Below are 18,639 nucleotides of genomic sequence, written 5' to 3'. Positions count from 1 at the left end.
ACCAAGGATTTTTTTTTTAAATAATGAAACCTACTAATCTGTTTACTACTGTATACTTAGATAGATTTATCGCCTTTGTAAACTCATTGTTTTAAATTTCATCGACATCGTTTTCATACCAAATAAGAAATAATTTATCCCGTCCACAGGAAACTGTGAGCCTGTTATGAAACTTTAAATTGAGGAAAGCTGTACTTTTGCGTTCTGCTTGCGACATCATCAATAAATTATAAAGCAAACTTTTGTCCCGGGCAATAAATTTCAAAGGGCAACTCATGGCGAATGAAACGCTAATTTCATCAGATACTTCGCAACATGAACTTTTATCCAAATCATCCGGTCTGCCTATAGCTGAGTAAATGTTATTTGTTTTTCACCTCAGCAGATCGAACAAGCCTACTTTCGTCACTCCCTGGAGTGAGGAAAGTGCGACTTTCCTCACTCCAGGGAGTGAAACAATGTAGCTTTTTAATTTAGTGAAGGCCATGAACTTCATACTTTTATTACATTTTTTTTTATGGTACTGTACGGTACGGTCCGGTACGGTCCGGTCCGGTCCGGTCCGGTCTCGTCTCTTATCGTATCGTATCGTACATATTATAATACTTTTTTTTCTGTTTATTCTGTGTAATTCGAAATACACTTTAACCTTTAATATGTTCTCACTACTGAGGTGAAAAATTATGTGTGCAACACGAGAGCAAAGTTATTTTACATCTCGTGTTTTTGAGTCCCTCGCTACGCTCAAGATTCTACCTTAGAATCACTCGCTTCGCTCGTGATTCAATTATAGAATCTTTCGCTTTCTCGGGACTCAAAATAAACACTCGCAAGAAAATCAACTTTCCTCTCTTGTTGCACAAATAACTATTTCCTACCCAACCATCGCGACTATCGCGAGTCGTAAAAAATATGTGGCGTCGTACCATCCTTTGTAGATAGACAAAGTCAATGGTTTGTATTCATAAGCGTAGTATCCAAAACGACTCAAAACTATATAGTCTATGAGCCTTAAGTAAGTTTTTTAGGCTGTTGTAGTTAAGTCTAAGCTTGATGATTTTATTTACAGAGTATTAAGTAATTTGCAGACACTCGGATTAAACTGCAAGACGACCAAAACAATTTGGTCGTCTTGCAGTTTAAGTGACGATATTGATGAGCAATGAATTTATTTTTATCATTATTTAATATTATTCGACTTGCTTGAGCGTATGTATATTCTTATTTCTAGAACCATCAAATGAATGAGTCTTTGGTATAGGCAGGTTGTAGTAAGTCAAGTCAATTTGTTTATTTACACGAGAGCTAGGCCGTCGTCTCAGGCAGAAGGCCGCTCCGAGTCGTTACTGGTGCAAAGGCTGTCCTTGGTAATCTAGCGTGGAAATAATGCGAGCATCATAGGCACCTTCGCACAGGGGACGGCGGGGAGCGGTGTTCGCATAAATTTTTAGATTAAATTTTTAGATTAAATTTTTAGTTGTAATTTTTAATTGTTATTTTAAGTTAAGCATAAAAGGACTGGCCTGGCTGTAAATTTAAATTCGTAAGATTGACTCAAGTTCTAGCCAACTCTAATTACCTTCCTCCTCAGCATGATACGCCAAATAAAAAATAGGTGTGTTGATCCCGAAAGCTGATATTCCGGTGGACATGAGAAGTATGCGGACGGTTTTGGACCTTAACGTCGAGAAGTCAAAGAAGGGTTGGCGGTCGTCTGCTTTGGTCCTGTCTTTCAATTTGCGTTTAATTTTATTCTGGTTCTTGAGGTGCAGTATGGCACGGCGCTGCGGGTGGTACAGGGATGCGGAGCGGTAGAAGGTGCCGAGGATGAACGTTACGAACACGACTCCTGTGACGGCCTGCAGGCCTAGTCGCCAGCCGATTGCCCTGTGAATATCAAAGAAGTTTTACGAACTTGACTAAGTAATGCGCAAAGATTTACTTCAAAATGTAGGTACAATCGGGGACATTCCCGGTGAACCACCTTAAAGGCAAAAATCGTTTAAATCTGATGACATGGCACTTTAAAATGTAAGTGTTGAAAAAAAAGCTTAGCTCAGGTAATGTTTATTGCTATCCATTGTTATAGTGACAGCCGGCATTTGCAAACTAAGATAAGGAATCCAAAATATATCCTAATTGGTTATGGGGAGGCGAAGCTTAGCCTAAACAACAGCAAGTAATAAACTGTCTTTACTACCTATTGTTTGTCTCATTACCTGTTTTTACCCTTTTCATTACATAAAGAATCCTAAATGCATCGTAATTGGTTATCTCTATGGGAGGCGGAGTTTAGCTCGCTCGTGAGGATCGAGGTAATTTTTTTCTGAAGTGGTTCACCGGGAATGTCCCAGATTGTACTTACAAACATGCTTGTAAAAGTTTCGGTACGTTTGTATCTAGAATTAGGTAGTAAATTAATATTTTTGATATTTATAAAAAATGTGAATGATAACTGATAAGCCTTCAGATCTTAAAATAGAAGTTGGAAGTCAAGTCTGGCTCAAGTCTGAGTAAAATAAAAAAAAGGAAAAATGATTTGCACCGCGTCTACTACACTCGGTTGGTTTCTCCCGGGTAAACAGCAAAAATACATAATAACCTTATCGCACCCTTGATGAACGTGGACATTACCGCGATGCCGAGACCGCTGCCGCTGACTATGAATATCTCCACAAATTCTCTCCGTCTCTTGAAATACTGCGCGACCATCAACGTCGAACAGTCTCTTGTCAGTCCCACGCCGACGCCGACAACAGTCCCTGTAACAAATTAACAAGGTTTGATGTTATCAATACAACTATGGATGTGACTGCCTCTCTGCCTCTTATATGAATAGAATACTGCGCTGAGTACCGTCAATGTTGAACAGTTCCTCGTCCGAATCCCGCTGACGTCGACAACAGTTCATGGACCAAAATAACTGAGAATTTTTCATGAACTGGGTTATTCGTTGCTCACTAGAACACCAGAGACTATCTCCGTCTCCGCTAACATTCTCCATCTTTTATGCTCTGGGACTCATCGGGGACACAGTTCCTGGAGGAATATTCGATTCGTGGATTAGTTAATTTATTTAACTAGACAATAAAAAGTGAAAGCGAAAAAACGAAAAAAATATGTGTGACTAGATTACTTAGGGTGAAAGTGGACGACCGACCCGACACCGCCTTTCCATACAAACGTAGTCCCCATTTTCCTCTCTGGATACTTACATTATCATTATCATTATCAAAAACAGTTTAATAAAATTTGATGTATATCACCACAGCTAAATAATTTATTTTCACCACACCAACTGGTAAAGGCCCTCTTGATTGTTCAAAATAAACTAATGAGATAGAAGATAGAAAGCCCCACATGTGGGGCAAATTAATCAGATGCAAATTTTAAGTTGTTTCCTTATGTTAGCTGGTAGAATTTACTTTTAAATTATGATTTTGAATTGATGATGATGCGTCGGTGTGGAAAGAATTTTGTGTTTCACACGGAGGTAAAGTTTGTTTAACCCTCGTGCCTTGAAACCCTCGCAACGCTCAAGATTCCACTTCTCGAACCGAACTTACGCTCGTAGTTCAATTTTGGAATCTTTCGCTTGCTCGGATATTATAGCACTATAATATTAGCACGGGCGGTTAAACAACAAACTTTGCCCCCTTATAAAGCAAATAACTATTTTATTCGAATTTCTTATTATTAGTAAGGAGCATTCAAAAATTGTATGGAATTCGTTTTTCTCTCCTAACTCTAACTGTGACGAAAGGGCATAGCTATGGTTAATCTTAATATACATCACATTCTGACCACATTGCATAAAAATATATTCTATAATGTTAATAAAGGGAGGAAAATGGGGACTACGCTTGTATGGAAAAGCGGCCGTCCCCTTTCCTCTTAATGATTATATTTTCTTTTAGCACATTTTGTAGTTGCAGTTACTTTAAGTACCTAGATAAATAGTTTTTGGTAGTTATAAATTGTAAAAAGTTTAAAAACAGCCTACCACAGAGGCCTACACCACCTCAATGAAAACTAGAGCACCGTCACCGTCATGACCGTCATGTAAAAAAACAGAAGTATAAAACCGCTGTCATTTAATTGTCCGAAAACATTGGCGTAATTAATTTAAATGGGATTTTATTTTATTTTCTGTATCTTTTTAAAAGAACGTCATGGATTTTCGAACTTCGGTGGTTATTTGAAGTGTTACAGTGATTAGTGGTTACGGTGGTGATAAATGGTGAACTATTCAGTGATTTGTGCTTCGTGGTTCAATAGTTGAGTGTGGTTGATGGTTGAGTTGCAATGGTGATAGCCCCGATGTTTGGAAGGTGAGAAAATCAATTTCCTCCTGATCTTGAAATTGTATGGGGATCATATTCAGAAATATGATACAAATTTAATTTTGTATCAGTGCCATGCGCTTAAGCCCTGGTTTTCTAGGATTACGGTGGCGTCATATAGTGGCCGTCTCCATACGAAATAATACGGCTAAATATGGATCGAGTGGTTATTGTATGGATGGAGACGGCCGCTATATGACGGCTAAATGTGGATGGAGTAGTATTTTGTATATGGAGACGGCCGCTATATGATGGCACCGCTATCCTAGCAAACCAGAGCTTTACTCTTCAGTCCGTTTTTTTACGTTACAATACGACCGTTATCCACCAGCTATCTCATACACGTCTACATGAATCACTAAAACTAGTTCAGCAAATATGTTTTATAATTTATGATCATGAAAGCTGAATATCGGAAGATCCTATCTTAAGCGGAAGTCAAATTTTGCTCTATCTTGCTAGATAATATATAAAACTTGCAAGACTCATGAATATATTTACGTTTTCACGATCGGTAATATTAACAAACGTTTCCTGATACGAAAAATGTTATTTATTTAAAAATACTTTGTATAAATATCATCGTTATCCTTAAAATTCGATTGACCGGCTTGCCAATCTTTGGGAGTTTTGGGACTCTTTAAGTGCTTATAATCAAAGAATGTAAAAAAAAACACGACTAAATCGATAGAAAATGTTCTAGGTCCACTATAGGCTGAATATTCAAATCCCATGTTTTTTTTTATTTTGGTTCATTCTACGACCTTTACTAAATAGCTCTCGAACAAAAATAATGTCAATTTATATGATTTAAACTAATACCTACTTTCGAGCTCAATGCCCAGATATTACCTCTCTAAGTAAGAATATTTTCGTCTTCATTGCACACGTATAGGAATTGTCTATTTAGAAGTGAGAAAAGTGGAACGCAGAAATGCTGACTCAGGTTAGGAATGCTACGACCTCTTGCATGAATTGCATTTCAGATTTCTCTGAACTCTACTAGGGTGAATCTAGGTGATTCTTGCAAGTACCAAACTGCTGAGTCCAGGCCAAAAACCCGTATTTAATTTACTAATTGCTTTTTTGGCAGAACAGTTTTAGTTTGTATTATCGTAATAATATTATGTTTGCCAGAAAAACGTCGGTAAATAGAAACGTAGAGTAATAAAAACATGTAAAAATGAGTCGGTTCCATCGGTAAGTGACGTCATGTGTCCTAGGCCAAAGGAAACAAAAAACTACGCGAATGTGTTAAGCGGTAGAGCGGATAACATAGCTGTAAAGATCATCTTTCAAAATTTTATTATTATATTATAACTTTGTATACCTATTTCGAATTAGGTACACTAAAAAACTCTGGAAATACCCACGAGGTAGCTAGTAAAGATTGCATCGCGTTAACCTACGCTACATAGTATAGATCTAGATACAACTTTCCGGTTGCAAACACCTCATCCAGGATATTGCAGCTTATCAGTGCAGGGGTTCTGACAGATTGTGACAGTTAACAAACGGTTTTAAATTGCTTGATTTATTTCGCAGTTCGAAATTTAAATCAATGACAATTGCAGTAGCACTGTTGGGAATATTTTGATTGGCCTGTTGGCAATTTGATGTGGAAAGTAATAGTTACTGAGACTGCACAGATTTTAATCTATCATTGTGGTAATTGTCTTTAGGGTGGTCGCTACAATCGCTGTAAAAAGAATTATTTTTATGTCCCTACTTAATAGCAAGTGAAGTTTTAAAAGTCATAAAAGTGTTACATTCAACATTGGAGTATCTTTTATTATCTTCTGCCATTTTTTCTTAAATCTTCCTTTCCTTTACGTCACTTTACTGAACTTATACACTTTCCGTGATGTTATTAGATACACACTACTGCGTAAAATAGTAAGTACTTAGGCATTCAGAGCACTGGTATTAAAACACTTAGACATCTAAGGCTCTTAATGAATGCAGACTAAGTACTATATAAAATGGTAGTTACTTTGTTTGAGAGTTTGCGATGTCGTGATACAACTAATGAAGGTGCTTCATTCAGGGCACGGGCGCTGGGATGCACTGTATAATGCCTTCGTTTGTGAAAATTGTGTAAAATGCCACAATTGCAGCGATGGCAAACCGTTTGGGCTCCTTGTGCTTAGTGTTACGAAATCGGCAAGTTACGTGTGTAATAAAGTTTTTTTTTTATGAAATAGGAGGCAAACGAGCAGACGGATCACCTGATGGTAAGCGATTACCGCCGCCCATGGACACGCGCAACACCAGAGGGGTTGTAAGTGCGTTGCCGGCCTTTAAGATTGGAATACGCTCTTTTCTTGTAGGTTTGAAGGTCATATCGGTCCGGAAATACCGCAGGCGACAGTTCATTCCACAGTTTAGCTGTGCGAGGCAGGAAGTTTCTAGAGAAACGCACAGTTGAGGACTGCCAACCATCTAAGTTGTGAGGATGGTAGGGTAGGGCGATGGTTATACTGCTTCTCAAGAGATAAAGAGAGAATATGTCGTAAAAGGGATGAGGGGGTAAATCTATATAGAAGTAAACGTGCTAGGTACAAAATAGAGGAGCAAAAGTCGGAAAACTAACCCAAGGTCCGCAGCCGAGGATGTCGTCGGGACAAACGCTAATGGCGTTATTCATAAACGCTTGTTATGTCTAACAAGCTCTTATACCTATCCAATAAGCCTTTGTCCTTATCCGTAATTTTGACATTTGTGTTTGTTAGAAAGAGACAAAATTTAACAAAGGTTTGCTAAGTTTTATTAGACGATAAACAATGGACAATTATCCGTATCAACGTAATTCCGTTTGCTATAGAAACAAAGAAAATAACATCAAGGCAATGGAACCCTGTTTATATCGTTTTAATGCAATGGCCGGTCTTCGTAGGGATAAACTGCATTGAATTGCGGCGCGAGCTTAGCCTTTCTTCAGAAGATAAAAGTGTCGATTGCAGAGGTTTATGTTCAATGCTAGCTATAAATCTGGGGAGATACACTTTCATCCCATTTAATTTAAGATAGCTGTTTGATTTTTATTAAGTACCAAAATGTTTCTAAAATATGATAAAAGTACGATTATAGTCGTTTCATTTCTTTTTCGGAGCAAAGGAATTTTGTATTACCTATAAGTAGAAACTCTTTTGGCCTATGTTCTAACTATATCTTTTACCTTATTGTATTATTATGTGCTGTATGTTTCCCAAATAAATAAATTAAATTAAATTCATTCAAATATGTCGAAGCGATCTCTGAAGTGAAAAATCTACTCGCAAGGTTTTAACATGTCATGTCAGATAGAGAACTTTATAAATAGGGGATACTACTTAAAGAGAAAAGAAGAGAGCTGATTTTTAGTATGATGATTATTCTATGGCTTGGCTTAAAAGTTTAAGTGTCAAATCAAAACTCGGCTCCCCATTAGCATTTTCAGAAAAAAATATGTTCCTTAATCGCTTTGACGAGATAAATACCTATGGGTTAAACTTGCTAAAAGTTGCTTATCATTGTTACTTCATGTTACTTGTATCAATCGCTTTCGTATAGGAGCCAGTACAACGCGACTGTATCAATTATTGTTGCTCATTTGTCGGCACATTAGTATGCGTAGCGGGAAGCCCACATTTGCCATAATGGCAGCTAACAGCTAACACCGCCGAATGCCGACAAGCGTTTCAGGGGTCAACCCATTATAAACTACAATATCCTGCTCAATAAGAACAATATAAAAAAATCTGTGACAAGTAGAGTAGATACAATACATAAAAAGGCATCTGGAGTTGAGAAGTTTCTTTTTTGGGATTAGCGTGGAGCTTTTACGAGGAGGCCTTTGCACAGCAGTTCAAAGTCTGATTGATGACAGAAAATATCACCTCGCCTCGCATTAAATTCTCAATAATCCGGTCTTTCAAATATTGTTACTTTGTTGCTCGTACCAGTTGCGTTCGTAAACCAATACAGGCAGCATCAATTATTGTTGCTTATTTGTGGGCACATTAGTATGTGTGGCTGGACGTCCACATAATATGCTATAATGGCAGCAACAGTGCCGTATGCCGACAAACGTTAGAAAAGTCGATTGCACAAAGGCACTGGGGCATAAGCGTTAAAAAGAGGGTAAACTACGCACAGTTTTTAGGGTTCCGTACCGAAAGGGTAAAAACGGGACCCTATTACTAAGACTCTGCTGTCTGTCTGTCTGTCCGTCTGTCACCAGGCTGTATCTCATGAACCGTGATAGCTAGACAGTTGAAATTTTCACAGATGATGTATTTCTATTGCCGCTATAACAACAAATACTAAAAACAGAATAAAATAAATATTAAGTGGAACTCCCACAACAAACGTGGTTTTTTTGCCTTTTTTCGCGTAATGGTACGGAACCCTTTGTGCGCGAGTCCGACTCGCACTTGGCCGGTTTTTATGGATATTGAGGTCCCTAGTAGCCCAATATGGATATGATGGTTGCACTTTTGTCGTATATCGTGTCATGCGTTACTATCGCACTTACGTATTTGTTAGTAAGTGATGGCTACGATGACTGACGATAACAGTGGGAGTGGGACCATCTCACGCCCACGGTCGAATGCTCGTTTATGATATGGAAGCGATTAGAGTAACGGGCAGGCTTTAACACTAAATTGCCACGGAGTTTGCATATCGTTATTTTGTGCTAACTCCACTATCACTATGAATATAGATCTCCTCCCATACATTCCGTAATTTAAAGTATAGGTTATACTTAATAAATTATATAACAAAGGCCATGATCATCACGTAAAAGCTAATGCTTTTAAGCGTTTATATTGGCGCACTATACCTACATATATATTTGATGAATTATATGTGACTATTTTCTTACACTGCTCATAACCCCCTCCCAACCCTCCAGCCCCTTGAACGCAATTTTTTAACTCGTTATATAAATAAATAAATAAATATTATAGGGGCATTCTTACACAAATTGACTAAGCCCCACGGTAAGCTCGATGGCTTGTGTTGTGGGTACTCAGACAACGATATATGTAATATACAAGTACCTAAATACATAGAAAATATCCATGACTCAGGAACAAATATCTGTTGCTCATCACACAAATAAATGCCCTTACCGGGATTTGAACCCAGGACCATCGGCTTCACAGACAGGGTACAAGTACCCCGAAACCGTTTGAATAGTTGACCCGACCGACCGACCGACCCGGCAGCAATATTACTGCTAGAAATAGGAACAGGCGGGTCAATGTACGAAATTTGTCGTGATTAGCGTCCTTACTTTATTTACGCGTCATGTCCTCATGAACGCAAGTTGTCGTATGTCATGCTTCGTCTAAGGGGTAGGTAATCTGTTATTATGAGGCACGCTAGCGTATAAAGTCACTACGTTAGGTAAACGCTCGTTTAGCCAAAGGATTAGACTTGAATGTGGGGATAAAAACTGCATTAAGTAGTTTATTCCGAATGCAACTGGATCTATATTCTAAATTATCTGCATAATCCTTTCCGTTCCGAACTACGGTGGAAAGGAATGTAGAAGTATTTTACCGACTTTATTACAGAAAGGATGGAATCCGGTGACCGGAAATGACATTTGTGACCCGGGGTCGAAGTCAGTGACGTGCTATTGCCAATAATTCGATTAATGGAAAATTTTGTCATAAGAATATTGCGTTTCATGTTGCCAGTAAAATAAAAATGACATTGGTATGTCGACTGGAGCAGAATTACTGTTGAAATTTTACTGCTACGGCGTTTGCGCGGGAGCTGCCATTCTTAAGAGTCCCCGGCATGCTCGGTTCTCCATAAAAACGTAGTTACGCTCTCATTTTTAAACGACTAGATAGATTGCTCTTACTTACTTACAATAGGATGAGGTATATCTAGGTCTGTAATAAGTTCATGTAGCTTCAGATACCATAGTAAAAATACAGCGAATTTAAGTTTTTCATACAAAACTTGTTTTTGCTCTATTTAGTTTATTTTATATACTAAAGCTATATAAACTAATTACAGACCTAGATATACCTCATGTCATTGTATGTGCAAAGTTTCATTACAATCCATCACGTAGTTTTAAAATGAGAACGAAACTCCGTTTGTATGGGAATGTGAAATGCGGCCTAGCTAGCCGGGGACTCTTAGTTTCCGTTATAAAATTAGTGACGTACATTCCCACATTACTGTCGCAATTAGAACGTTCAATCCGTCAACGTCGCAGCAGTAACCTAGAAACTGTAATGCTTCTGCAGTTCCCATCCAAATGTCACCTTTAGGATCAATCGGAGTGTTATTTCTATCTTTATTAAATGCAAATTAATTTGCTATTTCGGCAACTACGCGTAGATTAACTAAAAATGTAATATACCTATAAAATACGTTAATTTTCCTGACGTCATAGGGCCTAAGAGAGTATGATTTCTAGTGTATAAGTGAAAACCGATTAGCTGTCAAAGAGCGTGTTTTAGGAGTAGTGTTGTACTCTGTGGCTGGCATTTCCTAAATTGCCGGCATAAAACAAGAGGCAATATTAACGTCGACAATTTTCCAATATTACCGACGAAGGTACATCACTAGTCAAACCTCTACATAGTTTTATACTTTCGATAACTGGAGCTTTTATTCGATTCTAGAGAATAACTCCGAACAATTTCAAATTCAACGAGATTTATGCATGTCGAGCAGTAATATAAATATTTTATTTTAGACGAAAAGTACACGATATCGAATCTGGGTACACTACATAATTCCGAAATATTTTATGTCAAATTTTAGTATGTCGAATTTTATCATTCCGATTTTTAAATGCTCGACCAATCAATGTTCCGACTGTCGTAATTACGAATGATGAAAATCACGGTTTATATTTCCGAAAAGCAAAAGTCGATTTTTTTAAATTCAGGAATACATCATTCCGATTATAATAATTCTGATAGTGACAAACACCGAATTTAGCATTAACGATTTTTTAAATCACGAATTCCGTGATTTAAAAATCACGAATTCCCATTCTAACCTATCCTAAACCTACTTTTCTGTAATCAATTCCTTTCTGTAGGGGTTGCATTCTAACCTAACCTAAACCTTCTTTTTGGTACACTAATACATAATTACAAAATATTTAATGCCGAATTTTAAAATGCTGAATTTAACATAATGCGATACGACAGGCACCCGTAATAAACGTGCGTGTAAGTCTTCATTTGAATATCACGAATTTCAATTTTCGAGTTTACCAAAGACCGGATTTCTGAATACCGAATTACTTTAATTCCAATCGGTCAGTGATTTTTCGGAATTGAGAATTCGGATTTTTCCTTTCGAAAAGAAAATATTTTTTTCTTTTCGGGAAAATTTTAAATCGGAATTTTAAGTTTTCGTTCAAATGACAATCGGGTAAGTATTCGGAAAAAGTAAGTATACGTTTAAGTCTTCATTTGAATATCATGAATTAAAATTTTCGAGTTTACAAAAGATCGGATTTCTGAATACTGAATTACTTTAATTCCAATCGGTCGGTGATTTTTAAGAAATGAGAAAATTTAGAATCGGAACCTTAAGCTTTCGTTCAAATGACAATCGGATTTTAAGTAAGTATTTAGAAATAGCGCTGTCGTGATTTTCTTCCATCATCGTGGTTTTAAAAATCGTAATTTTGATATTTCGGACGCATAAAAAAATCGGGATTATGAAAATCGAGGTTACAACAGTCGGGAAAACATATTTCGGAATGTTGACGGTTAGCTGTAGCAAAATAGTTTGAAACATCTTTGATATCTTTGTGCACTGGGGATGGGAATTACCATTTAGTACTTTCAAAGTAAGGTCTCGACAGGTTGCATGACAAAAATAGGGTACCGTGTTGAACCGCTGCCGTATCAGCTCCGTGAACATGCAGTACCTATACTTATAGTATTTGCAGTTTCCAGTACCTAGGCTCAACTGGATACAGTTGTTGCCAGGGCAAGGCAGTTCCGGTCATATTCGCGAAACATGGGAAGGTGCAAGGGTCGAAAGGTGCAGAAGAACGCTCAAGTACGCCAGTCTTCTATTTTATAACGACATTTTGCATTTAGGCGACTGTGTTCCGGCACAGGCAAATAAATTGACCGAACGGCGGCCACTCACACCCGGCACGTCACGAGAACGTGAGTCATTCTTGCACCGACCATCTTATTCCAATAGGTACCTCAGCTTATTCCCGTCCATATCGGATATCAGCTTATTTACTCAAGACAGCCAATTAAAGAATACCTTTGAAGTGCGTTCGAACGGGTTTCGGATATGATCTGACGAAATAAATTGAGTTGTCGGATTCAGCATTTAAATGCAAGTTGGGTGCGATGGGTTTTCAAATGCATTTTGCGTTTCGTGTTTGTCGACTGCGGTTATTTATATGAAGAGGAAACTTTTTTTTTTTTTTTTTTTTTTACGCTCTCACTATTTATTAGCAATAAAACAACATTAGAATTAAGTAATACAGGGTGAGGAAACTTGAACTGACATTTGATTTATACAATAATGTCAATTTTGGGGATCCGTTCCCGTCTTCCTCCCAAGTGGCCATGAGGTTTGGGAATGGTGAAATATGTCGACAATAACATTTGTAGGTAGTGTACCTATTGTTTTTTTTAAGAATGCACCTTACATATCCATAAACACAAATATTACTAGGAAATATTTAAAGTTGCCATTTTGTAGGCAGTCACGAACGGCACCTCTAGGTACTTAAATAGGTTTTTTTTATATGGACGGAACCTCACTCAATTTTTGTTTCAAATGAGTTGACTAAGGATATTTATTCTTTACTTTATGCTAATGCATCGAATCAGATGTGATCATAACCAGTAGCCCGGGTCGTGTTTTTCATGGAAGTGTTATCTTTATGTTCTTTTTTGGGTTGATTGGGACATGTTGTTTTGACTTTCTTACGAGTAAGTGTTTCGAGATAACGTCTTAACAACAACCTACTGTTGTATACCTATATTATTTTATTTCTATATTTTTCTAACTGCAGGCTTATAATGATCGTATTCATCTTGCGTCACATAGCAAAGTACCTATAGCGTTCGTCACTTTTAAATTAAATTCGTTTGGTTTCAGATATCAGTCAGTAGCTTTTTAGGCTGCAGTCAATGAGTAACTAAAGAACAACTGATGGAATTGTCAGGTGGAAGGATCAGGGATATTCATCATTGGCTTTTAGGATCTAATCCAGTAAATTGTAGCGAGGCCGTAGGCGGAGTCACTATAAGAATCACAAATTGAAAACTGTGGCCAAGTAGGCCATAGGTCCGGTCGCGCCATGTACCGACTCTCTATTACGGGAGATAACTCCCTTTTTCTTCGTAGCTCGATAACTCACCATAGCTGAAGAACAGCTGGTGGAACTGCGTGGCGAAGGAGGTGAACAGGCATCCGAGCGCGGCCACAAGCCCGCCCACTACTGCGGTCACGCGGGTGGACTTGCGTACGCAGAGCGCTACCGTCACTGGGGAGAGGGCTAGCGCTACGCCGGCTGATAGCGCGCCTAGGCAGCCTGGAACAAAGAGAAGCATAATATATATTTAGAAGGAATAACTACGAAATTAATAAAACTACTCTGTAATTTTAAATCTTACAATGTTAAAAGAACTAAGTACACAAACTATTGCGACCTAAAAAAAACTTAACATATTAAGTTTAGTCAATCAAACCTTGTACCGAGCGGAAAGGTATCGGCAAAGGTACCCATCATATGTCCATGAGACTTCATCGATCTGTTCCAGAGAATTATGTATGATGGTTTCCAGTCTTACATGAGGAAATTCAAAATGTCTATGTTTTTAAGCATGTGTGTTCGTCGGGAAATCACTTTACAGACCATATTTTTCTCTACCATGGTTAAATATAGCAACAATTTAAATTTTTGAGTGGGTGAAATATATTCATGAAACAGAAGCATTACCTACGGAGCTGTACGCCAATATAACATTATTTATGTTTATCTAGGAGACCGAGCTTTGCTCGGAAAACATATAAAAACTCAAAATTCGCGTTTTCACAGACATAAGAAAATACATAATACAAATCTTCCGCCGGCTCTCGTGAGTTTTACCTATACCTACCTTCAAACTATTACTACCTAGTACCTACCTACTTTATGTTTTTGTTGTTTTATAGACTGCAATTTATATAGTTAGTTAGTTTTGCTGGGCATTTTCCGCAACTCGACATCCAATGTGCCTATTTTGCGTGAAACGAGGTAGCGCTACTCCAACCACCCCAGCTCCTCCACGAAGCCTAGCAAGGTCTTCAGGTTGCTAGTTGCTTCCTTTAGTGTGCATGGATTCCCTAGGTATTTGCTCCTATATACTTCTACCTGTTTACAGTCTAGGAGAATATGTTTTGTTGTTTCTTCTTCTGCCATGCACGCTCTGCACATGGGGCTGTCCGTTTTACCCATAATATGTAGGTGTTTGTTTAGTGTGTTATGTCCTGTTATTAATCCTACTATTTTACGTAGTTGGCTTCTTGGTGTTTTCAGTAATATTTTGGTAAGTTTGTGGTTTCTTTCTTTTTTTTTTTCTTTTTTCTTTTTTTTGCCTGCATTTGGTTTGCCTGCATGTCTTCATTTCATTCCAGTACTTGTTGTGCAGTTGTCTGTGATGTTGTTCTAGCTGGTTGTGTATGTAGGATATTGGTAGGGGCATGATTGGCTCGGGTCCATATGCCGGTGTTTCTGAACCTTTCCTGGCCAGTTCATCCGCTGCATCGTTTCCTCTTGATCCACTATGCCTCTTTATCCATTGTACTGTTACTTTGTTGCCTTCTTTGCTCACTTCAGTGAGGCTTCGATGACATTCAAGTATAAGCTCTGAAGTAAGTTTGTCGCTGCATAGCGCTTGTAGTACCGATTTACTGTCTGACAGTATTAGTATGGTTTCGTGTTTCACTTGTCGTCTTGTAATAGCATTGCAAGCTTCTATTATTCCTAAACATTCAGCTTGGAATACCGTATTGTGTTCACCAAGGGACTTTGTGATGTGTATGTTCAGGTCCTCTGAGAAGACACCACATCCTGTCCCTTCGTTTGTCTTTGAGCCATCTGTGAATATTCTTAGGTTTATTTGGTTTAGTCTGCAATTTATATATAAATAAGACCCAGCTAGATTGCTTTTTCGCCCCCGAAAACCCCCATATAGCAAATTTCATCGAAATCGTTAGACCCGTTTCCGAATTCCCCGAAATAAATAAATATATATAGATAGATAGATATATATTTACAAGAATAGCTCATTTAAAGGTATAAGATGATTACAGCGTATACCAGCCAGCATCTAAATCAGACGACATCAAAACGTAGGCGTCGCAAACCGTAGACAGCGTGGCGTAGATAATCGTAACATTAGATCGCTCAAGGACGGATAATTCATTCATAAAACGTTTTGTATATACTCGCCAAGCGTTCGTTTCAGTATAGTAACCTACCTGTAAGCTCTAGATTTGTAATAGAATCGGAACAAGCTAATATCTGCATGGCATTTGCAATGTTAAAGTATGGCAATGTCGTCGTTAATGTCAAATTTCTATAAAATATGAAGTTATAAAAAAAAACGACGTATTATAAAAAAAAGTTGATAATGACACTTCCTTACTTTGTTCTGTTTAAGTTGGTGCAATGTTAGCTTAGTTAGATGGATTTTTGTCATAGAGTACTTTGAGTCCGTTGTAGGAGCAAATAGTTAAGCTCATTTAATTTCCGCCTACTATAGGACTGGACGTAGTAGGAAGATGATGTTTGACGAATATGCGATGATATTTTATTATTAAAACATGTTCCGAAGCATAAAGGGGTTTCTATTACCTAGAAAAATCCTTAGAAGTTAAATACGTCATGATGACGTTAATCACCCGCTTACGCTCCGTTTGATAAATAATAAAAGCAACGATCTGGTCGTTGTGACAATCCTTAGGGGAAGTCCTAGTCCAGCATTTGGCGCGCGCTGTTGATAATCATGATAATCTCCCCCTTACCATCATTTTCAGTTGTCACCTTATTTATTAAATCGTGACAAAAAAGTGACACGAAATAAATCAAAAGATCGTCCTATAATAAGACTCGGCTTGCCTCATCTCACCGTAGACGGGGCAAGTGACACAAACATCCGATACTAATCGCATTAACACACATCATCCGGGTGCGGTATTTTATTTATCTCCGAAGACCTTATGTCGGCTCAGTAATATGATTTTGTGAAGATCCGTAATGTGGGCAAGAGTACGATAAATTACAAGCGAAAGTCAAATGTTTTCGTCGTATAAGCAGGTTTTCTTTTGACAAATAATAGGTGAAAATGCCGCATAACCTGGCTGACGACATATCTATAAAATACTTTTTACGTTTTATAGATCCAAAAATTCTTGACAAACCAATCAATTCTATAACAGCGCACAAATATGCAAACAGTTCGTTTGCGTGTTCGCCCTTTGTATCTAAGTATTAAATATAAACAAATATCTAGTCAGCAAACAAAACCACAGGTATTTACTGATGGCTTGAGCCCACACTTGACCTGCCGAAACACTTCAGAAACTGGCTGTTTACAAAAACGGTGGCAACAAAAAGATTGTGTCGTTTTATCGTCGCCGTAAAGATTGCCCTCATAAAATAAAACGCCGGACAGTCCGGTGTGATGTTGCACATTGCTTGATGCGTGTTGTCATGACGCTTGAATCGCTTTATATTGTCTACATTATTTTATGCTTTGGTACGTTTGTTACAGTTAGCAAATTTATATTTACTACGCGTGTTTTGACTTCACAATAGCTAAAACATTCATAATGGGCAGTTCAAATACTTTTTAATAAAAAAGTCCCAAAATGAACTAAAAATTTACCTAAATATATAAGTAGTTGTGCAACAACTTGTTCCAACTGCGTGTAGTCTATAATTATGTTATTCTTATTTTTAATGGTCACGACCACGACGCATAATTCAATTAGTTATTCTGCTTCTGTACAAAATTCAAAATAGGCAAGCAGACACACGAATGTTTTATAAACAATTAAAATAGTTTCCTTTGGCAATATTATTAATAAAATGCTCGTTTTACTACATTTGCAATGAATATTAATTTCGTACCGCGCGTTATAACACCTTGTTTAAATTGTAACAAATCTGCGTAATTAAACCAAGAAACTGGATCACGGTTACCCAATTAATAAACTCATGAATCTAATTAATTAGTTAAACAGAGCAGCGTTTTGCGTCCAGGACTCCAAAACGCAATTACTCGTGAGAGTATTGTCTGGGCGATAGCGTCTAGATAGATTGCAGTCCTATCAACAGTGTAACCACTCTTCTCGAAAATGGTTTCTTAAGGGTCTGTACTACTTTTGTGCCCCGACTGAAGCGACAACCGTGTAACTCAGCGCGACACAGCGACAAGAGTAATGACAACTACGAGTAGCACATCTCATTATACTATATCAACAAACGCAAAAAGACAAGAAAAAATGTATCGGGATGACAGATGCTACGAAAAGTCCGTTTCCATTTAAGAGTCCCCGGCAAGCTCGGTTCACCATACAAACGTTCGCTCTCATTTTAAAACGACTAGCTAGATTGCTCTGAAACTTTGTACTTACAATGGGATAAGGTATATCTAGGTCTGTAAGTAGCTTCGGATACCATAATTAAAAAATACAGCGAATTTAAGTTTTTCATACAAAACTTGTTTTTGCTCTATTTCGTTTGTTTTATATACTAATTACAGACCTAGATATACCTCATGTCATTGTATGTGCAAAGTTAGTCATCTTGGATGGACCTCTGTGCTTGTGTATTGCTATACAAAAAATTTGTACGCTTCTGACCCTCCGCATTTACGGTCAATAATTGTTAGATTGTTGTTTTCACTAGAGATATAGCTGACCAGTAAGAAACAGTAAAAATTGGTTGTGCTAACACACGCTCTAAAATAACGATTCAAACGATACGAGTATATTCTCATAACATAACCTTAGCAACATACATTTCGTGGAAAAACTTAACCTCATAAAAAAAATTGTCAGATGTTCATAAATGTTTAAGTGTTGCATGCGCTAAAAATATTAAACATGCTTTTTCAAACTAAAACGATCACATAACCGGGCCTTAACGCTCATAAATGAATAGGTACCTATCCCGGAGACACGAGTTTACTTCAGACCTCGTCTGAAAAACACCGCTATTGAAAAACTTCCCCGCAAGTTCGTCGACATTTAACTATCTTCAGCCACACATCTGGGAATAGATCGGTCCATACTCTGT

The 18,639-nt window shown here is 37.7% G+C and overlaps 1 protein-coding gene across 3 annotated transcripts in view; it reads right to left on the bottom strand.

The window, feature by feature from the left end:
* Window positions 1-18,639, bottom strand: part of LOC134744551 (monocarboxylate transporter 10-like) — a 202,557-nt gene that overhangs the window by 7,084 nt on the left and 176,834 nt on the right. For all 3 annotated transcript variants that reach the window (XM_063678380.1, XM_063678382.1, XM_063678381.1), the window contains 3 exons: window positions 13,711-13,884; window positions 2,603-2,762; window positions 1,580-1,887 (listed from right to left, as the gene is read on the bottom strand). In XM_063678380.1, coding sequence (XP_063534450.1) covers window positions 1,580-1,887; window positions 2,603-2,762; window positions 13,711-13,884 — 642 coding nt within the window. The remainder of the gene's footprint in view (window positions 1-1,579; window positions 1,888-2,602; window positions 2,763-13,710; window positions 13,885-18,639) is intronic.

The sequence above is a fragment of the Cydia strobilella genome, chromosome 10 (assembly GCF_947568885.1).
Source record: "Cydia strobilella chromosome 10, ilCydStro3.1, whole genome shotgun sequence".
Lineage (NCBI taxonomy): Eukaryota > Metazoa > Arthropoda > Insecta > Lepidoptera > Tortricidae > Cydia > Cydia strobilella.
The sequence above is the reverse complement of the archived record's forward strand: the minus strand, read 5'-3'. Positions and strand labels throughout refer to the sequence as shown.